A 17,728-nucleotide genomic window follows, 5' to 3' on the forward strand; every position below is an offset into this window, starting at 1 on the left:
ACCGTCTCACGTCGTGACAAGCGGAAAACGTGGAAGAACGCAGGACTTCGCATTTCTGATTCGCCAATCTCCTCAAGGCGTAGCTCAGCCCATTGCATGGATCGATATCGGTTACGTCGTCACATGCAGGCGCTCCAGGAACAGTTTCCTGCAAAGAATATCAAATTTTACAATACCTTATATCCTGACCATACGGCATATTTTATTTATTTAATTCTTAATTATTTAACATGAGGCTATTTTTGTTTATAAATAATTCTTTTCTCGCTATATTTGTATTTTTGTTAGTTAACCTGTAGTTTTGAGTGCAATGAAATCTGTAGTAACGAGCTCCGGGCACTCTTGGCTATTAACTAGTAGAAGCCGAGTTATTTGAGTTTTTCGTTAATAATTCTCGGATTATCCACCAATCAAGGAGTCACAATCCCAAATATCTCAACCTGGCCCAAATTGCAAGGGAAACAACCCGTCTAAAACACAGAACCGTACCTTCCAATGGTTGCCGAATTCCGCATCGTTGGACGCTAGCATGCTGTTGCGCAGTCTCAAATCGTCCTGCGGGTAATCGTTGAAATTTCCGCACAAGCCGCAAGTCCGTCCCCTGTACGTACCGGGCACCGTCACTTCCACCCTCTGCTGACGGCCGTTCCAAGACAGCTGCACACCTGCGAAACATTAAAAGACTGAGTACTTCTGGATAATGTGCATATTCCGATACTTTTTTTCAGATTCAAGTACTCTTACCGGAGATATTATTATTGGCATCTTTCATAAAGTCAACACAAATTTTGGACACATACTTTACATGTCGATTGCCAATGGCATTACCAGACAATTATTTATCTGGAGCGTGCTTTAAGCAGTTATTCACAAGTGGTGACGTTTTAAATTGCAGGCTGCATCTTCAAGACTAACTTGAAATGACCAATGACACCACAAATAAGCACGATTTTCGAAAATACATTCAGTTACTGTGATACTGGAACTCTTTCGCCTGGTTGTCACGACAATGTACAGGGGTGTTTGGAATCAGTAGAAGTTCTTCAACACTGACAACAAGATCAGAAAAGTAACCTCAATTACCGATATGCGTCTTGATAATCAGGTAACTTCCGACCATGTCGATGTGATAGTGTGGGTACAGGTCGACGGGATACGTCTGCACCACCGTCCCGTTACCCAGTCGTATCGAGTAATCCCTCATCATCGTCAGCTGTACCCCGGACGTAGCAATCGTCACTTCCTTGGTCCAAGTCACGCTGTCGGCAGAATCTTTCTTTGTGTTCTCCACTACCACTCTGTGAAAGACACATGAGATAGATATGATGAAATCATGCAACCAAATGTGCGTGGTCAAAAAACCATTGTACGCAAGCCAAAGCAGTAGCGGAGCAGTACAAGTCTACTTGAATGTAGTCGAGCGTAGATATATTCATACAGGGTCAGTAATGAAGTACTTCTGCTTTTTCAAAGTATTCCGGTAGGTTTTGCTTGGTTGCACCGTATATTTGTATGGTTATGCTTTAGACTACTTCCAGACTTGAGACTTAAGAATACTTGAACAGATCTCAGACAAAATACTTGCTTTTAACAATTTGGATCTTGAAAACTAGAGAGTTGTTTGGAGACAAGTTCATATCGCTTTTACCAGCGAAACGGCCACAAAAACCACGTGAATATATTTTTGAAGATTCTTATCTAATCTAATCGTAGTGTCGGTAGTCCGATTGCGTTAGCCGTGAAGATATATTTTGGATTTTGCACATAGCCGCCTTCGACTAACTCCTGAAAGTATGCGACAAGGGAATCTACTCTCTGAAACTACTCAAGTATTATATTCCTTGAAAAACGCAGAAGGAATACTCACTTGAAATCGGAACGACCACAGTCTTTGGTAAGCAAATACCGGCATCCTCCCTGGAAGTGTATGAAGCGACCGTCGAATGTCTTGTAATGCGGATCACCAAACGCGACACAGCTGGCCGGACGAGGGACGCACCTGGCGCAGCATTCGCCCGACAAGGCCACGGGCGCCTGGTCCGCGCGGCACGACAACATTCTGAATGGAAAACGGCTCGAGTCAGGTTTGTGATTGGAAACCCTGTCTAATCGAGCTATTCAAGGGAATTTGCGAGTTTTCTTATGGCAAATTCATATTTTTGGACTCCCCAGCTATAGGCTAATGCAGTAAACAGCAATGAGATCAATTCCTGATTAGGCTCAAATCGAAACAGTGTTGAGGATTCTGTATTTTTTTCGCTGCCCAGTAATAGCTCAATCTCCTGGATTATAATTACAATGTTTTCGATGGTCTGTGGACACATGAGCAATAGAGCACGTGGGTAAAAGTTCGTCTCAAGGTTGAGACTAGCGTTAGAGTCAGTTTCGGGGGTAGGAAATTCATATGCTTAAATGTAGCATGTCAACTGTCATTATAGATTGTGTCACATGCTGAAATACCACATTGGGTGCAGTTTTTGAAAATATTCGAGTAAACATGAGTCTATCGTTTGTCTCACTTTTGCAGGAAGAGCAAATGCGAAAATAACTAAAGCCGAGTCACATCACCCATTCAAGATGCGAGCCTGCGACGAAACAAAATAATCTCGCACCTGCATTTTTGAGTCACGCAATCAACCTTCCCAGCAAAGCAGGTGCACGTCGTGCACGAATCCGTCTTCCATTTGTGGTTGGGGACGATAGTCTCCCCTTCGTACGTACAGGGGGTGTTGACGTTCAAACACTCATAGCAGCATTCGCCTGGAACGAAATTCATGATGGTATTCACAGGGTAGCACCTGTTGATATTTTGTCAGCGAAAAGAACACGCTCGTCAAATTGATTGCTATCATCTGCGTCATATTTGACACGATATGGTGAGTAACGGAGTACATCTACATTTTGGAAGAACTCAAGTAGTGCAACATGAAGAGCTTCTTGGAGGTACATAACTTCAATATTCATATTGATATGTACCAGGATATTCTCTCTTCGCCCCGATTATTCGAAATTTCATGCCGGTGACGTCATATTTTGTGATACGATTGTTGATATGCAATGTTCTTTCCAATTTTCTACTAGTTGCTGACGATTACCCCTGACGAGTGTCAGCCGTATATATTCGGGTATATTTCAATATGAATATACTATACAATAATCCTACTTGAGTACCAACAAAAACTACTTTGACCACCTCTAAAACCCACTTATTCGTGTCGAGCAAAAAAAAATGTTCCAAATCTCATTTTACCCTCGCAAAACGCACATTCAGGATGTAATTTCTTATTCAAAATGATCTTGTTACCTGAAAGGAAAGGAAAGGCCGTAGTTTATTTTTGTCCTTGATGTTTTTGCGGCATATACACCGACTCATGATACACATACACACGATCTGCGCATATACATACCATGAGTGCATGATGTGCATATGCAGCTGGACAAGGAAGTGCAGATATAGCCTTTACGGCTTTCTAAGTCATGCACCACCCCTCCATGCTATCCCAGTAATGCATGAGCGCCAAGCAGGGAAGCCATGGATACCAGTGTTACTAATCAGGTCTTTGGTCTGACCCGGCCGGGAATCGAACCCACGACCTACCGATCAATAAGCCGGACGCTTAACCAAATATTACACTATCTTGTCGGGGATCATCAGAGAGCAGGTAACCCAAATTATCGCGATAGCAGTCTGGTTGATCACACGCAAATTTTGAACTGGATTTTGTGACATTACAAAACAACAGAGACATCAAATTCTCGGCACAATAAAATTCATTTCTTTTGTACAAATCGCAATCATCTATTGGCAAACGACTTTTAATATCAGACTGCCAACCCTAAAACAAACAGGCCGTATCGCAAAGGTTGAATTCAAATACCCGGCTTATTGAACCGAGCCCTTACCCGGTCTCTTGTACGGCACGGCCCCGAGCTGACACTGCAACGGACCAGGGCATTGCCGTTGGATGCATTTGATGCTTCCCATTTCGCAGGTGCAAGTCTCGCAAGCACTCCGTTGCCAAACCTTGCCGTGCGGCACGTCGATGTTTTCCACGTCCAGATGACATTCGTCGCAGACTTGACAGCACGACCCCTGAATGAATTTCAATGTCAAGACAAACACATTTTAAAAGAACTTTATTGATTTTATTTATTATATTATTTTAATATCTTTCAGTGCTATCAGCTAGCAACGGAACACGCCCAAAAAGCGGATTTCGACGTAATCCAAGTATTTTGGCTTTTACCGACCATACTCAAGAGATTTGCGATTTAGGATATGCCGGTGCGCTGTGACACAGTTTCAGAACACTGGCAATTCCTAAGACAAATAAAATTCAATATTAATCATAATTGTACTTGCAAATTTCAAATTCTAATTCTAATTGTAAATGTTATCAACGATTTCGAATTTCAATTTTAATCGTAACTGTAATCGAAGATTTTAAAATTCAATTCTAATCATAAATTTACTCAGTACAATCTTGTAATCGCTCACATCACAATACCTGCGCCGTGTATCTTTTCGCCATCGGACAGCTCAAAACACGGCATCTGTCTCTCATACACATCCAAGTGTTTTCCGCCATGCAATCGCAACCAAAGCATCTGTTTTCGTTTGGCGCAATGTGATTCCCTTTGAGAAAATCCTGCGTTAAAACGTCAAATCGATAACACAAACCAGAATTCGTTTCTCACCGATCGATCTGGCAGAGCAGTGCCCGTATGCGCATTCCGGCCTGTTGTCACAGGACGGGCAGCATTGACCGGGCCTCGGCTGGCGTACGCAATTTCTAGGGCAGTCCGCCAAGGACGGGCATTCACGCCTCTTGCAGCATAAAACCGGAGCACCGGTGGGTGACGATTGGCATTCGCAAACCTCACACGGGTCCATCGTGTTGGGTGTGAAACTTTCGCCGATTTGGAACACCTTTTGATGAAAATGAAGTTAAGTATGTGTAAGCCGAGAGTTGGAGAAAAATCTCTCACCTGGGACCTGTAAAAGCAGCCGGCGCAAACCGGACAACACTGTCCCGGTATTCTGATTACCGCTTGGCAAGGCTGAATGCACTGCACAGGGGCGCACGTCACCACACCGCTCAGACAATTACATTCCAAACAGGGGTCGTGGGGGGAGGTCCATGTTTGATGATCCGTATACACCATCCCGTCCACGACACAGCTTCTGCACCTCGGACAGCAGTCTCCTGTTGTCTGGACCTAGGCGATAACGATCTCTTGATGAGAAATATGCTTTTCTTGTAGGATAACATCTTTAGTAACACATCATATTACATTGCCTGCAAATCTTTCAGTACATTATCGTGTCGCGTTAATCATGTTTAACAAAGAAAAATGTAGTTTCAATATTTAACTCCCGTCCCGTTAGAGCGTGAAAACCGTTTCCGCATTGAAAAACCCATGGCACAAGGCCACGAATAATCATGGAACGTCATTTATGTCGCGAAGCGATCAACAATCACAATGGTCACAGATGTACTGTGAAATAGTTTTGAGCATAAATAGAAAATTATTATGGATGACGTGTAGCTGGTATAGTTTCCCTTGTGGCCAGAATCAAGATACATGCTTGAGCTTTTGAAAGCAGTATTCATGTTACGACCTCATAACAGGTGGTACTTGAATACTTGATTCAGAGTTTGATATTCAACTCAGATTCTAATCAGCCAGGGACTCGATTTTTTTAGCCCTACTCACGACCAAGCACCCTTCATTTCGACGATGCATTATATATTTTTCAAACTTCGAGCACGCCTACCTGTTTATTCACGGGGCAAGACAAAATCGGACAGCTCTTCGTAACGCATCGCACGTTGCCGTCAGAGCACGAACAACTCTGACAGGAGTCGGGATGGAACGTCATGCCGTTGCCATACGTGTGATTTCCGTAATAGCATTCGTCGCAGGACGCGCAACATTTGCCAATCCGTGGCACAGGGTTACTGCAGCCGATATTGCACTTCGCTTCAGCACAAGACTAAATCAAAGACACATTATATATACAGTATACAGTAATATACAGTAATTCTGTCATGAGAGCATATGTGATGCAAATACTTGTGCAGTTACGATGTTTCATCTAATAAGGTTCCAGACTACAAGCCACAATCTAGCTGCTGGTACGATAGTTAGCACCGCTAGCCAGAGGTGGTCACTAATGAATTACTTTAAACTGTTTGAGTACCCAAGTAGTTTTTGCCTCCATTCACTACTTATCCAAGAGTTAATGTTTTTAGACTACTTCCACTTCTACTTCACAATTGTTATGCTAAACTGCAGACTTGTTAAGCTGTTGATTTTGTAAAGTTGAAAATTTTTTTGGAAATGTTTGCATCCCTTTTATTAGTGAAATCTTCATAACAACTAGATAAAACGACCCTATATCATGGTCACTGAATATGCTTTTGAAAATTATTCATTTTGTGAGTGTCGTGAAGAGGTACCCTGCAATTCCGTAGAGCCACTTTTGATTAACTGCTAAAAAATATGTGACCCCTCGACTATTTGAGCACTTTTCAAACCTTCTTTTTCTATTTCCATTCGAAGTAGCTTGACAAGCCTTGGAAATCGCTACTTCTAATTGTAATTGAGCAGTAATTAACGGCACCACTTGCATTTATACTTGAGTACCAATGCTGTCTCAAATAGATCAATAAAATATTACAATTTTTTAAAAATAAGAAAACATTCCTTGGTCAAGCACCAAATATTCTACTTACAACCACACCGCTCTCCAGGCAAGTACACTCTTGGCAGCTCCCCCCGATTTCCGTTATCCAAGTCGCACCGGCAATTTGTGGCCGGCCGTTGATCACGCATTCTAAAGACATACGAGTATACTAATACGGCGCAATCACACTTATATTACTTGTTAGTAGTATCTTAACAGTTTCGTATCACTGAGACGAGTGGAATTACCATGAAAACTTCCCTATACATACCCTCTACATCGGAAACTGACCAATATGCCAAAAATCACACATATTTATATATTTCCTCACCATTAATCGTTGCGCATTTGAAAACTGTCAACAGCGATTGTATAACGAAAGTCTGCATATATATTTACTTCTTCAGACTACTATGTCACTATTTTATGAAAGAAAATACAGTATCTTTCGAGATAAAACAGACTCACCTAAAGTGTGAGGCTCGGTGCAAACTGGGCAGCACCTGCCTTCCGGAATCCGTGGATTCGAGCATTCCACTTCCGTACATTCTTGTCGTCGGCATATAACGTTACCTCTCACGCAGGAACAGACCTTGCATTTATTGCCGCGGGGAGAGAAATCGTCTCCATCTTCGTGTCTGACGCCCTGAAGCAGGAAAAGAACAGCTTCGTGATGAGAGAATTAATATCTTGCTGTGACTTTCGGCAGACTTGGTACCGCAGCAAATTGGTGTTTTGTGCAGAACTAGTCAATATTTCTGCATTCCGTTCTGATATTTCTCCATGAATGGCGTCATATCGAGTTCCTACTGTATGTTTACAACGTGAGTCACTGTATTAAGTCTACCCAAAGCCAAAACCTTTGAGTAGCGTCAATTTCTCTGCATAGGAAAAGACCGCAACAGATGCAGAATACAATGCAGAACTTTCTAGTCTTAAACCAATGGTTAATAACTGGGGTTCAAACGTGTCTCAGTCTCATTGCTTCGCCTGAGGTCAAGACCCAGCAGAAGTTATGGGTCAAAATCCTGCTTTAATGATGTTGTTCGTGTTACACTGTTGTTACTGTTAAGTTCATTTTGCGCAACAGTTTTCTATAGGAATGTAGTAGATGTGTAAAGTGGTCATATTATTGTTTTTATGACTCAGAGTAAATTTGGGGTTCCGCGAAAGGTTGCAGATTAGAACAAGGGCTCGCTAGCTTAGTAAAGGTTAAAAACTACTCTCCTTAACAGACTCAATCTGATGCTATTATAAGCACTGAAGGAATATTACATTGGATATCACATTTCCCTGCATTAGACCAGAAACTGGACCACTTCTTCGCAGAATACTGAATTGTTGTCAAGTCGAAATTGTAAAAAAAACATCTTGGCATTTTTGAGGAAAATATAATAATATATGGTTGAAGAGAATCTTGAAGGTACAGAAGTTTAATATGCAATTGGATAATATATTCATATCGAAATGGACCCGTATATTTTTGGCTGATATACAATGATATGCAATGTTCTTTCCGATTCTCTACTGCGGACAATTACCCCCGGCTTATTTCAATATGAACATATTATTCAATACTGAGATAATACAGAAACGATAGATGCCTTACCTCAAACACACAAGCACTGCAGTCAGGGCAACATCCGTTACTACCAACTGGATGTGTACACGTAGGGAAACATCGCTGCCGTACACAACTCACACTGCCCGACTGAAATTAATCGAAACAAATCAAAGACACGAAACACAATGATGAAAAAAATCACATTAGTACCTATCAAAGACTCGAGTACCATCGACAGCGTTTAAGCATCTACTTACCGAGCACGAGCATTTCGAGCACGGGTCCGAGTCCAATCTAAAGCTACTACCGTCCGCGTAAGACTTCCCGAGGTGATTGCACATCCCGACGCATATAGGACAACAGTCCCCGTCTCTAACCACAGGATTGTCGCACGGCAGCGCGGGGCATTGCACCTTGGTGCATGTCACCTCACCCGACTGGGAAATAGATTGTTTTAAAATAATTTCAAAGCTATAAAATATTGGCTAATGTAAACATTTTCTAACCAAATCGCAAAGAAAGAATGGACTGCAAAAGAAATGTTTCAAAAGAGAAAATGGTAATTTAGTGCAAGCCGGGATTCGATTGTATGTCTGATAGAACAGAAGCAAGCGAATATTGAAGAACATGGACGGTCACATACTTTCAGCGGATTTGAAATTGTTCGAAAGGTGCCGTTTTCGAAAATATGTGTTCAGTTTCCGTGACGCATGGGATATTTTGCCTGGTTGTTATTACTAATTCACTCATAAAAGTCTTAAAGTCGCATCTTCAAATTACTCTCAATTTAACAAAATCCAAACCGCGGAAAGTAACTCAAAGTAGTCTAAATGAGAACTACGTGCAGTTGTGCAGCACGCAAGTTAGCATTACTCCAAAAAGGAGAAGTCCTGACAGCCTCTGTCGGACTGTCGAACGTGAATTGACAAATTAGTAACAAACTGACATGCAAGCGTCGCAGTCGCGATCGCCAATTCTCACTTTGATAGAACAGAAAATAAACACCCACCCGACACACGCATTCGTTGCATTTATTATCGGGATCTTCGAAAGAGTCGCCGCTGTCATACGCAACACCACCGAAGGTACAGTCCTCGCATGACCTGCATCCACAGCTGTCCACGCCGGGGTAAGAGCAGTCGGGAGTGACACAAACTCTGCTACGGCACTCAACGTTCCCATCCTGACAATACAAATGGTTATATCTACATTCAGTAATGTATTACAAGTTCAAATTTCTGTACCTCGCATTGACAGGTGTCACACCCGTCTTCGCTACTGGGAAACGAAGCCCCATTATCGTACGTTTGCCCCAGGTAAGTACAACGGTCGCATGTTTTACATCCACAATCGTCCGTTGACGGGTCGGTGCACGCCACTACGTCACATAACTTCCTGCCGCATACTACATTTCCGTTCTGTAAAAAAGGATATGTAAGGTAGGGCTGGACGCATTGATTTCGAGTATGAACTGTGAATCTGTGATTCTCTGAGTATAGTTTTTTTGACAACAAAATCATACGCCCATCACACTAGAAGGGATATTAGTGAAGAAAAATACAGTTTTCGTAATTTCTTCTCACTGCAAGAGCCTTGGAAACGCCATTGGTTGTATCTCGGCGCTGAAAACACTTTGGACAAGGCTAGGACTTGTCATAGATTTGAGTACCGTAATTTTCCATGCATAATGCGCAAAATTTTCACGATTTTTTGCCCTAAAATATGGGGGTGCATATTATACATGGGTACAACAATCCTTGAAAAAAATCTCCATCGATAAAAAACTTGAAATCACACCTATCTTCATGTTTGTTTCCAATCACGCATCACTTTCAGCCATCGCGCGTAGTAATTCGTATTATAGAGTGTAACGCGCTGCCAATTAGTGGGAAGCGTGTTGCCAATTAACCAGAGTCGTGTGCATAAGCACGCGATCTCCTGCCGAGTTGGTTTGCCGTTTGTACGCGAGTGAAATTAGGTCACTAATAGACACTCGCGCGTGGCAACGACAGGCCCAAACAATCGCATATGCAATTTATACATATACAAGATTACGCTTGCGTAATCAGTCGCATCTCCAACAGACCTGTTGCGCATGACATAACCGTTAGCCTAGGCGCAATCGCATCTGTAATGGGCATCGTGCGCAAGATGTCGGTCTAAACTAACCCGCCGCCGGCCTCGCAGGCTTTGGCTGCTATCTACTATTGTTTAGAGACAATAACGTTAATTGTATAATGATTAGCAATCGCATCTGTAAAAGGTCTCCTCATGCTCAAGATGTCGTGTCGCTAGCCTGAACTATCGCGCCGCCCGCCTCGCAGGCTTTGGCTACTATCTACTATCGTTTAAAGACAAACCTGCTAATTGTATAATGATTAGCGATCGTTGTGTAATGATTGTTCAAGAGTGACATCGCAAAACAGAATGACATCGTATTCGAAATCGAAACTATTCATGTACTGAAATGCAGGGTGCGTACTATACATGAGTACAGGCTTTTTCCCAGAATTTACATGCTATTTTAGGGGTGCGTATTATACATGGGGGCGTACTTTACTTTCTACTTTACTCTTTCTAGTTAGGAAAATAAACACCTTCGTGGCAAAAGAAGGCCTCTATTTACCAACAACAAATGTAGCCAAGTTGTTTGGCATGACGTACAGCTGGCACCATTCTTCTAATACTGTAAAAATTAATATTTCAACTTTTCAATTCATAATTATTGTGATTCTTTCATAAATAGGCAGGACTCAAATACTTGACTATATGCTCTTGTCATATAATCAGCTAAGGTTTTGCCAAGCCCGTACTGCAACTGTGCACATGGAATTTCCTCTTTAATCACGTATCCCATACTTACGACACAGGCGCATTCCCCGCACTTATCCCTTTCGTTGCTGGAAAATTTCTCTCCGTTCTTCCTAGTCACGCCGTTGTAAAGACAACCGGCCGTACATACCGAACAACCGCACTCATTCACCACAGGATTCCTGTGACGATACAGGACAGATCGTCAGTTATGCGGAACCCAATTTCATGTCAGTGTTTGGATCCAACACAGGTGGTCAAAGTATACGGTGTTGCTACTCAAGAAGTATGCAATTTTTTCTGAATTCCAAGTACAAGCAGCAAGTTCCAAGACATGTAAGCTAGAACCAATTCAAGTGGAAGTAGTAGACTAAAGCTTTGAAAAGTCGGGCTGTGACATATTTTTGGCAGTTAATTGGAGGTGGCCACATATCTCATATACCAAGAATGAATCAAGTCATTCGGAAAATGTGACTTGAGTGATCCCAAAGTTGGAACCTCCAAACGGACCAAGCTGATGACCGTAAAATGCATAATTGGATTCATACCGACCACAGAGTACTCACAAATTACAATTAGGCCTACCATGTTACCTTAACAATCAAACGCCAGATTAACATTCATGCTAAACCAGGTTTAAACGGTCACCCTCATATCCAGGATTGTAATGACTCGAGTCGCGATTTTCTGGTGATGCAACTTGACTCGAGTCATTTTCTTAAAAATGAAAAATGACTCGACTTAATTTGTGTATTGACTCAACTTGTACTCGAGTCATTGTGTATGACTTTGACCAAGTCATATAACTCGATGCTGGGTCTACCAAGACGGGCATTTCAGTGTTATTCTAAAGAATAGTATTACAGTATCACATGATTATTATTTCGTCTATCAGTACCTGCACTTGAAAATGCTACCAGAAACTGTTAAAAACGACGAAAATTGGTATATTGTGATTGCGAAGCATTCGATACTACCAAGCAGAGTTGCAAAAAGTGAGTTTCACATGACATTAACTAGGAACTGAACAGTCAACACAATGACTTGGACTCAGAATTGAGTTGGTGGTCAATTGAAAATGACTCGACTGGACTCGAGTCAAAACTATAAAAATGAAATTGAATTGTGACTCAGAACCTTGTGACTTGGTTACAACTCTGCTCATAGATCGAAGTTAAATTGTCATGGGCTTGTTGATTCTGGGGTTAGATTGAATTTCGAGTTTAAAGTGGTTGGCGCATGTATTTCAATATAAAAATGGACACGTATGCGTTTTTCCGCATTACGCTTACACACCTGCAATTGGTGATGTGGCACGGCTTTTGTTGGCAACGTATCGATCCAGCTTCACACACGCACATCTTACACGCATGAGTGTCATCCGCCAGTTGGAACATACCACCCGCGTTACGATACACTGTCCCGTTATAAAGACAATCGCCACCACATCTCGGACAGCACTCCCCCTGACAACGCGAAAGTTGATGCGGTGTTACAAAACAAACGGAAATTCCCAGACTTACATCGGCGTCGAGCGGATGAGTGCAGGGTACGTTGCATTGCTTCGCGGAACAATGGACGTTTCCTTTGTCGCAAGTACAATCGCCGCAGTTATTTTCAGTGTCGGGAAATCTCATGCCATCTTCGTAATCACGACCCTTGTAGGCACATCCTGCGATAAATGAAAATGCAACAAATTTTGAATCAAATGCGAACAATAGCGAACTGATTGTTACAGTCCACTACTTTTCTTCAACGTAACATTCAACACCTGAATTATTTTCATATTACTACTAAAATATCATTTCGAGGTTTGGTAAAATTTATAAAAGTAGCCATGTTAAGAAAAACTATTGGTTAGAGAAAGGTCAAAACAATTTATAGGTCTGAAAGCCCTATAATTTTGTAAAGGTATACTGTATCCACAGTATGGAAATTTCATGGACCTTCGTGTGAGGCACAGCACTTGCAGAGCCAGACAATCCTAAATCTTAGATGCCACTTCCAACTAGATACCGAGCAAATAATTTTCAACGTACACAAATTTACCTTCGCAAACAGGACAGCATCCGTCAGATATCGGGTTCTCGCAGGTTGCAGTATCGCAAGGCTTTCTTCTGCATACGACGCTGCCCGACTGACATTGGCAGTGATCGCAATCGCTTTGGCCGCTGGTAATCCTGTCTCCGTCTTGGTACGTGACACCGTCCACTTGACAACCTGTATTTCGATGAGGTCACAATACCGACGTCCGAAACTTTCATTACCACACCAAAGAATTCCATTTTTAAATTCTAAATGAACTCAAACAACATTAACGCGTTTGTTTACGTCTGACCAGGTAAGACTCCTAACTACGCGAGATGCGCAGATTTTGGGAATGATTTAGAGAGACAGGCACACTCTACTATGCCACCAGATCTAATAGCACCCATCACCTCAATTCGAATCAGAATTTTTGGCTGGCCGAAGGAGAGCCTTAACTACCATGACTGGAATCATGGATCCGGTTTAAGGAGTAATGATATTCCGTGTTTTCCCTCAAATTAGCTTCTTGACAACCACGCCTGCCAATTATATCAATCTCACCATGGTCGCAGGATAGACAGCATCCGTTCCTCACGGGCGAATCGCATTTTGTTGTAGGACACACTACAGGCCTGCAGTTCGTACGGCCATCGCTGCAATCACACAGTTTGCACTGGACGGTCCTTTGTTCTCCGTGTGCGATAACCAGCCCGCGATATCGGCAACTCCTGTTACTTCTACTAAAATGCACTGCGTTTGGACATAGGTATTCTTGGAAAAACCATTGGTTAGATACCTTGGTCGTCTAGGACATTCTGGACAGCATTTTCCTGGAACTTTCACCGGATTGTCACATCGGCGAGTGTTGCGGCACCTTTGTCTACTGCACATCATGCTGCCATTCTAAAATCAGGGGTCGACACAAATTTGAATAGTATTAGCACAGTAGTTCCAAAACTTGTTTTGACGAGTTATCGACCCCTTATACATCTTGACACAAATTTTCACCCCCTCATATTTAAGGGTCCGAAAGAGGACATATAACCAGGAAATTTATTCACTTGATCGCTGGTGAATTTACTAAAAAAAGGCCAATTTTCGGAGGTGGTAGTTGCTCGAAAAACTGGCTTCCGTGTCTACTTTCCGTTAGGTTGACTTTTTCTTTGCGTCATGCGGAAAAAGTCGCCCTCACGTGTGTTTTTTGATAGTGGTAATCAAATATATCTCACTGGACGTTCTAACATTTTCGCCCCCTATCGCCCCTTTGGTATTTTCGCCCCCGTGTTTCTCAAAATCGCCCACGCTTGGAGTCACTTGTATAGCACAATAAGGAGTAGCCTATACGAACTGTCACAACAGTAGCCAACCTTAGTACTCAAGTATAACGACCAACAAAAAAAGCTCTACTCAAGTACAACTAATGATTTCCAAGTAAGTAAAACAGTAAGTATTCCAGGCCCAGTTTTGCCAGAAAAATTGAAAACAGTGACGCAGAAGTAGAAGTTGTCTAAAATCATAACCAATTCAGAGAGTAGTGATGTGAGGTAAAACCTAATTGGGTAATTCGAAAAAGTAGGAGTACTCCGTTATTGACCACTCTGTGTAATCAACGATATCCATGGCCAAATACCCTTCAGTAATTCAAGAATCGGATACAGTAGTTATGAGTGCTGACTGAATTTGCGCGAACATAAATAAGACCCAGGGGACCCGTCACTAGCCAGTACCGACGAATGTATTGGGCATACCGTGCACGTGCACTTCCTGCAAGAATCTGCAAATTTCTTCGTCTGTCCATTTCGGATTAGCTGCCCTTCAAACATACAATCGGTGCATTGGTCCCGACAGCATTTACCACTTGACGGATCTGTGCAAGCAGCTACAGTAGGACAGACGCGTGCCTCGCAAGTCACGTTTCCACCTGAAAAGATAAGCATGAAATTTTGTTGAAAAGAAGTTGAAACTGATGAATTTTGGATATCAGAAAAAAACAAACGTCAGAAATGCGATAAAATCCGGGGAACAACCTGTCCCTAAGGAAAATGTCAAGATCGAAGAATACTTTTAAAATTTCAGTAATAGAATCAAATTGCTATTCCTATACAAAACACGAAAAGGTTAGATTACAGAATTGCAGATGAAGCACTGGCAATGGTTTTAGATGTAGAGATGATTGAAAATGAAGAATCGAAATATACATTTCATTATTATTATTACATGCATCGTTTTTACCTGAGCAAGTGCATTCTCCACATTCATCCGTCGGATCAACTATCGTGTTCCCATCAAGAATGGTATGTCCCAGATGGTCGCAATCGGTCGGACAAGTGGGACAGCATTGTCCAGGGACAGACTGCGGACTGGTACAGTCCGCCGCGGGACACCTACGTCGGACGCATGTAACTGTTCCAGCCTGCGTGAAAAAAAACTTTGCCGAATATTTTCTTACGATTCTTGAGCAATCACACATACCGCGCAGGTACAAACTGAACATCGATCAGACAAGCTGGCGAATTCCCTGCCGTTGGCGTAGACACGGCTTTCGTACAAACAGTTTGCACACTGCGGACAGCATGCACCTGGAGCCTGCCAAAGTCAAAATTAATTTTCAATTTTCAAATTTTGGAATGTATCAATAAAATAGTTCAAAAAATTTTGGAAATTTTATTTTGACGCGAATATTACTTTGGCGGGGTGGTCGCACAGCATCGCAGGACAGGAGACCGATCTGCATTCAACGCGGCCAGACGAACATTCGCATTCGGTGCACGAGTCGGATTTCCATGTTTCTCCGTTTGAATATGTTCTTCCCCCCTGTCGACATTCTACGAGAAAAGCGCAGATTAGGATTTGGCGTTTACACAAAAGATATCATGAATGAAGATAGGTATGATCATCACGGTAAATTGTTTTCGAGTAGCAACTTCTTGAGGTAAACCTATTTTCAGGGAGGAGCTTTTCTAGGCTTTTATTCAATAAAAGTCGAAAATACACTGCAAATAATATAAATGTGACATATTTAAATGCGAAAATCAAACTAAAATAGACACCTTATGGATACATACAACACAACAATTAGTATACAGTCGGAAGAGAATAAACGAACCGGCACAAACAGGGCAGCATTCGCCTGCAACACGTCGCGGGTTGGGGCACGATATGCCAGTACAGTTTTCCGTTCCACAATGGACGTTCCCATTCTGAATACAACAAATACTTGCCATTGATATGAGTGTAAGCCTGAATAATTTTCCAACAATTCTAAAAGTATTATAAATCGGCAGTCAAAAGAACATTGATACAACCATTCAACTTAATTCAAGCCACAGTCTCACCGTGCAAGTGCACTTCACACATTTATTGGAGGGGTTCGGATAAAATTCATCGCCGTTCTGATAATTCCTCCTTTCAAATTCGCACGAGTCACAAAACGGACAGCACTGGCTTCTAGTGCGTCCTGGATGGCTACACGGCAAAGAACGCCGGCACGATAAATCCAATCTCTGGCAGTTAACCTCGCCTGCCTGAAACAGCGCAAGATCAACATTAGTTATTGTAGTTTGAACAATCAAAGAAAATGTAAAAATCGATATGGCATACTTTGCAAGTGCAATTCAAGCAGGGATTTCTCGGCGCCTGAAACGTAGCGTCTTCTTCGTACGTTTGCCCGTCGTAAGCACAGCTTTCGCAACTGAATAGATTGTTACGAGTCAGGTAAAGTAAGGCTGTAACGCAGGGTATTATGTAGAGTCTGGATCCAGACAGGCATTCGAGACGATAAAGTGGTTGAATTTGTCATCGCCGGTACTCAAGTACAAATAAAAGAAGTTATTCTCAACTATGAAAAGACTAACTACTCTAGGCCTAATTTTGTGGAACTAATCTTAAGTCATCCCTACTCAGAGCGCAAGCAGTACTTGAGTAATATGATAATAGTAGAAGTACTTCGTCACTAACCCCCTCTGCATAAAAGTGCAAACTGCTCTCACAAAATCCAAATTCAGAATGGATTTGTCGTTTGAAAAAATTGAATATTATTATCATACGAAGACCATACAACCAATTTATTGATCAATAATCGATAATAGTTATATTGGATGAAAACAATTTCGCATGTTACGTTTGATACCTGTAGCAACACGCTCCTGACTTTTTAGTGGGATTATCACATGATGTATCACGGCACGTCCTCCTAAGACATCTCACGTCCCCGTTCTGAAAAAGGCAACCCCGCGGATAAAGCCCGGAACAAAATCTAAACATTTCAAAAATACGACCTCGCACGTGCACTTGAGGCATGGATCACTCGCGAGTATCCTATCCTGATTTTCGTAGGTCCTGCCACGGTAGAAGCAACCGTCGCAGACCGGGCAGCAAGAGCCTTCCGGCGTGCTTGGGTTGCGGCATTGGGCAGTTGAGCACCGGTCGTCTTCACATTCTATGGTGCCTTCCTGAAAGGATAATCGACAGTTTGGGTTACTTAACCAGTGAACTACGGTCAGATTTGGTAAAGGTTCGAAGAATTTGAAAGTGACTTTAATCCTTGTTCACATGCCTTCAACTACTATAAGATTTGGTTGTAGTTTAAAAAGATATAAAAATTATATATATATGAATTTGGCGTAATGCTTCTC

The 17,728-nt window shown here is 42.1% G+C and overlaps 1 protein-coding gene across 4 annotated transcripts in view; it reads right to left on the reverse strand.

Annotated features, from left to right (window-relative positions):
* Positions 1 to 17,728, reverse strand: part of LOC145445594 (uncharacterized) — an 82,356-nt gene that overhangs the window by 3,064 nt on the left and 61,564 nt on the right. For 3 of the 4 annotated variants that reach the window (XM_080323787.1, XM_080323786.1, XM_080323784.1), the window contains 31 exons: positions 17,372 to 17,545; positions 17,224 to 17,309; positions 16,695 to 16,785; positions 16,430 to 16,618; positions 16,201 to 16,294; positions 15,780 to 15,919; positions 15,567 to 15,680; positions 15,327 to 15,507; positions 14,843 to 15,015; positions 13,891 to 13,997; positions 13,656 to 13,834; positions 13,116 to 13,286; positions 12,590 to 12,738; positions 12,363 to 12,532; positions 11,119 to 11,248; positions 9,500 to 9,673; positions 9,265 to 9,438; positions 8,513 to 8,692; positions 8,301 to 8,402; positions 7,160 to 7,337; positions 6,741 to 6,841; positions 5,780 to 5,998; positions 4,990 to 5,220; positions 4,699 to 4,930; positions 4,509 to 4,636; positions 3,904 to 4,093; positions 2,613 to 2,760; positions 1,868 to 2,059; positions 1,084 to 1,298; positions 490 to 665; positions 11 to 148 (listed from right to left, as the gene is read on the reverse strand). In XM_080323787.1, coding sequence (XP_080179913.1) covers positions 11 to 148; positions 490 to 665; positions 1,084 to 1,298; positions 1,868 to 2,059; positions 2,613 to 2,760; positions 3,904 to 4,093; positions 4,509 to 4,636; positions 4,699 to 4,930; positions 4,990 to 5,220; positions 5,780 to 5,998; positions 6,741 to 6,841; positions 7,160 to 7,337; positions 8,301 to 8,402; positions 8,513 to 8,692; positions 9,265 to 9,438; positions 9,500 to 9,673; positions 11,119 to 11,248; positions 12,363 to 12,532; positions 12,590 to 12,738; positions 13,116 to 13,286; positions 13,656 to 13,834; positions 13,891 to 13,997; positions 14,843 to 15,015; positions 15,327 to 15,507; positions 15,567 to 15,680; positions 15,780 to 15,919; positions 16,201 to 16,294; positions 16,430 to 16,618; positions 16,695 to 16,785; positions 17,224 to 17,309; positions 17,372 to 17,545 — 4,926 coding nt within the window. The remainder of the gene's footprint in view (positions 1 to 10; positions 149 to 489; positions 666 to 1,083; positions 1,299 to 1,867; positions 2,060 to 2,612; positions 2,761 to 3,903; positions 4,094 to 4,508; positions 4,637 to 4,698; positions 4,931 to 4,989; positions 5,221 to 5,779; positions 5,999 to 6,740; positions 6,842 to 7,159; positions 7,338 to 8,300; positions 8,403 to 8,512; positions 8,693 to 9,264; positions 9,439 to 9,499; positions 9,674 to 11,118; positions 11,249 to 12,362; positions 12,533 to 12,589; positions 12,739 to 13,115; positions 13,287 to 13,655; positions 13,835 to 13,890; positions 13,998 to 14,842; positions 15,016 to 15,326; positions 15,508 to 15,566; positions 15,681 to 15,779; positions 15,920 to 16,200; positions 16,295 to 16,429; positions 16,619 to 16,694; positions 16,786 to 17,223; positions 17,310 to 17,371; positions 17,546 to 17,728) is intronic. The other variant, XM_080323785.1, reaches the window with a different exon arrangement.

The sequence above is a fragment of the Botryllus schlosseri genome, chromosome 8, assembly GCF_051294905.1.
Source record: "Botryllus schlosseri isolate E-star chromosome 8, Bs_hap1, whole genome shotgun sequence".
In the NCBI taxonomy this organism is placed as follows: domain Eukaryota; kingdom Metazoa; phylum Chordata; class Ascidiacea; order Stolidobranchia; family Styelidae; genus Botryllus; species Botryllus schlosseri.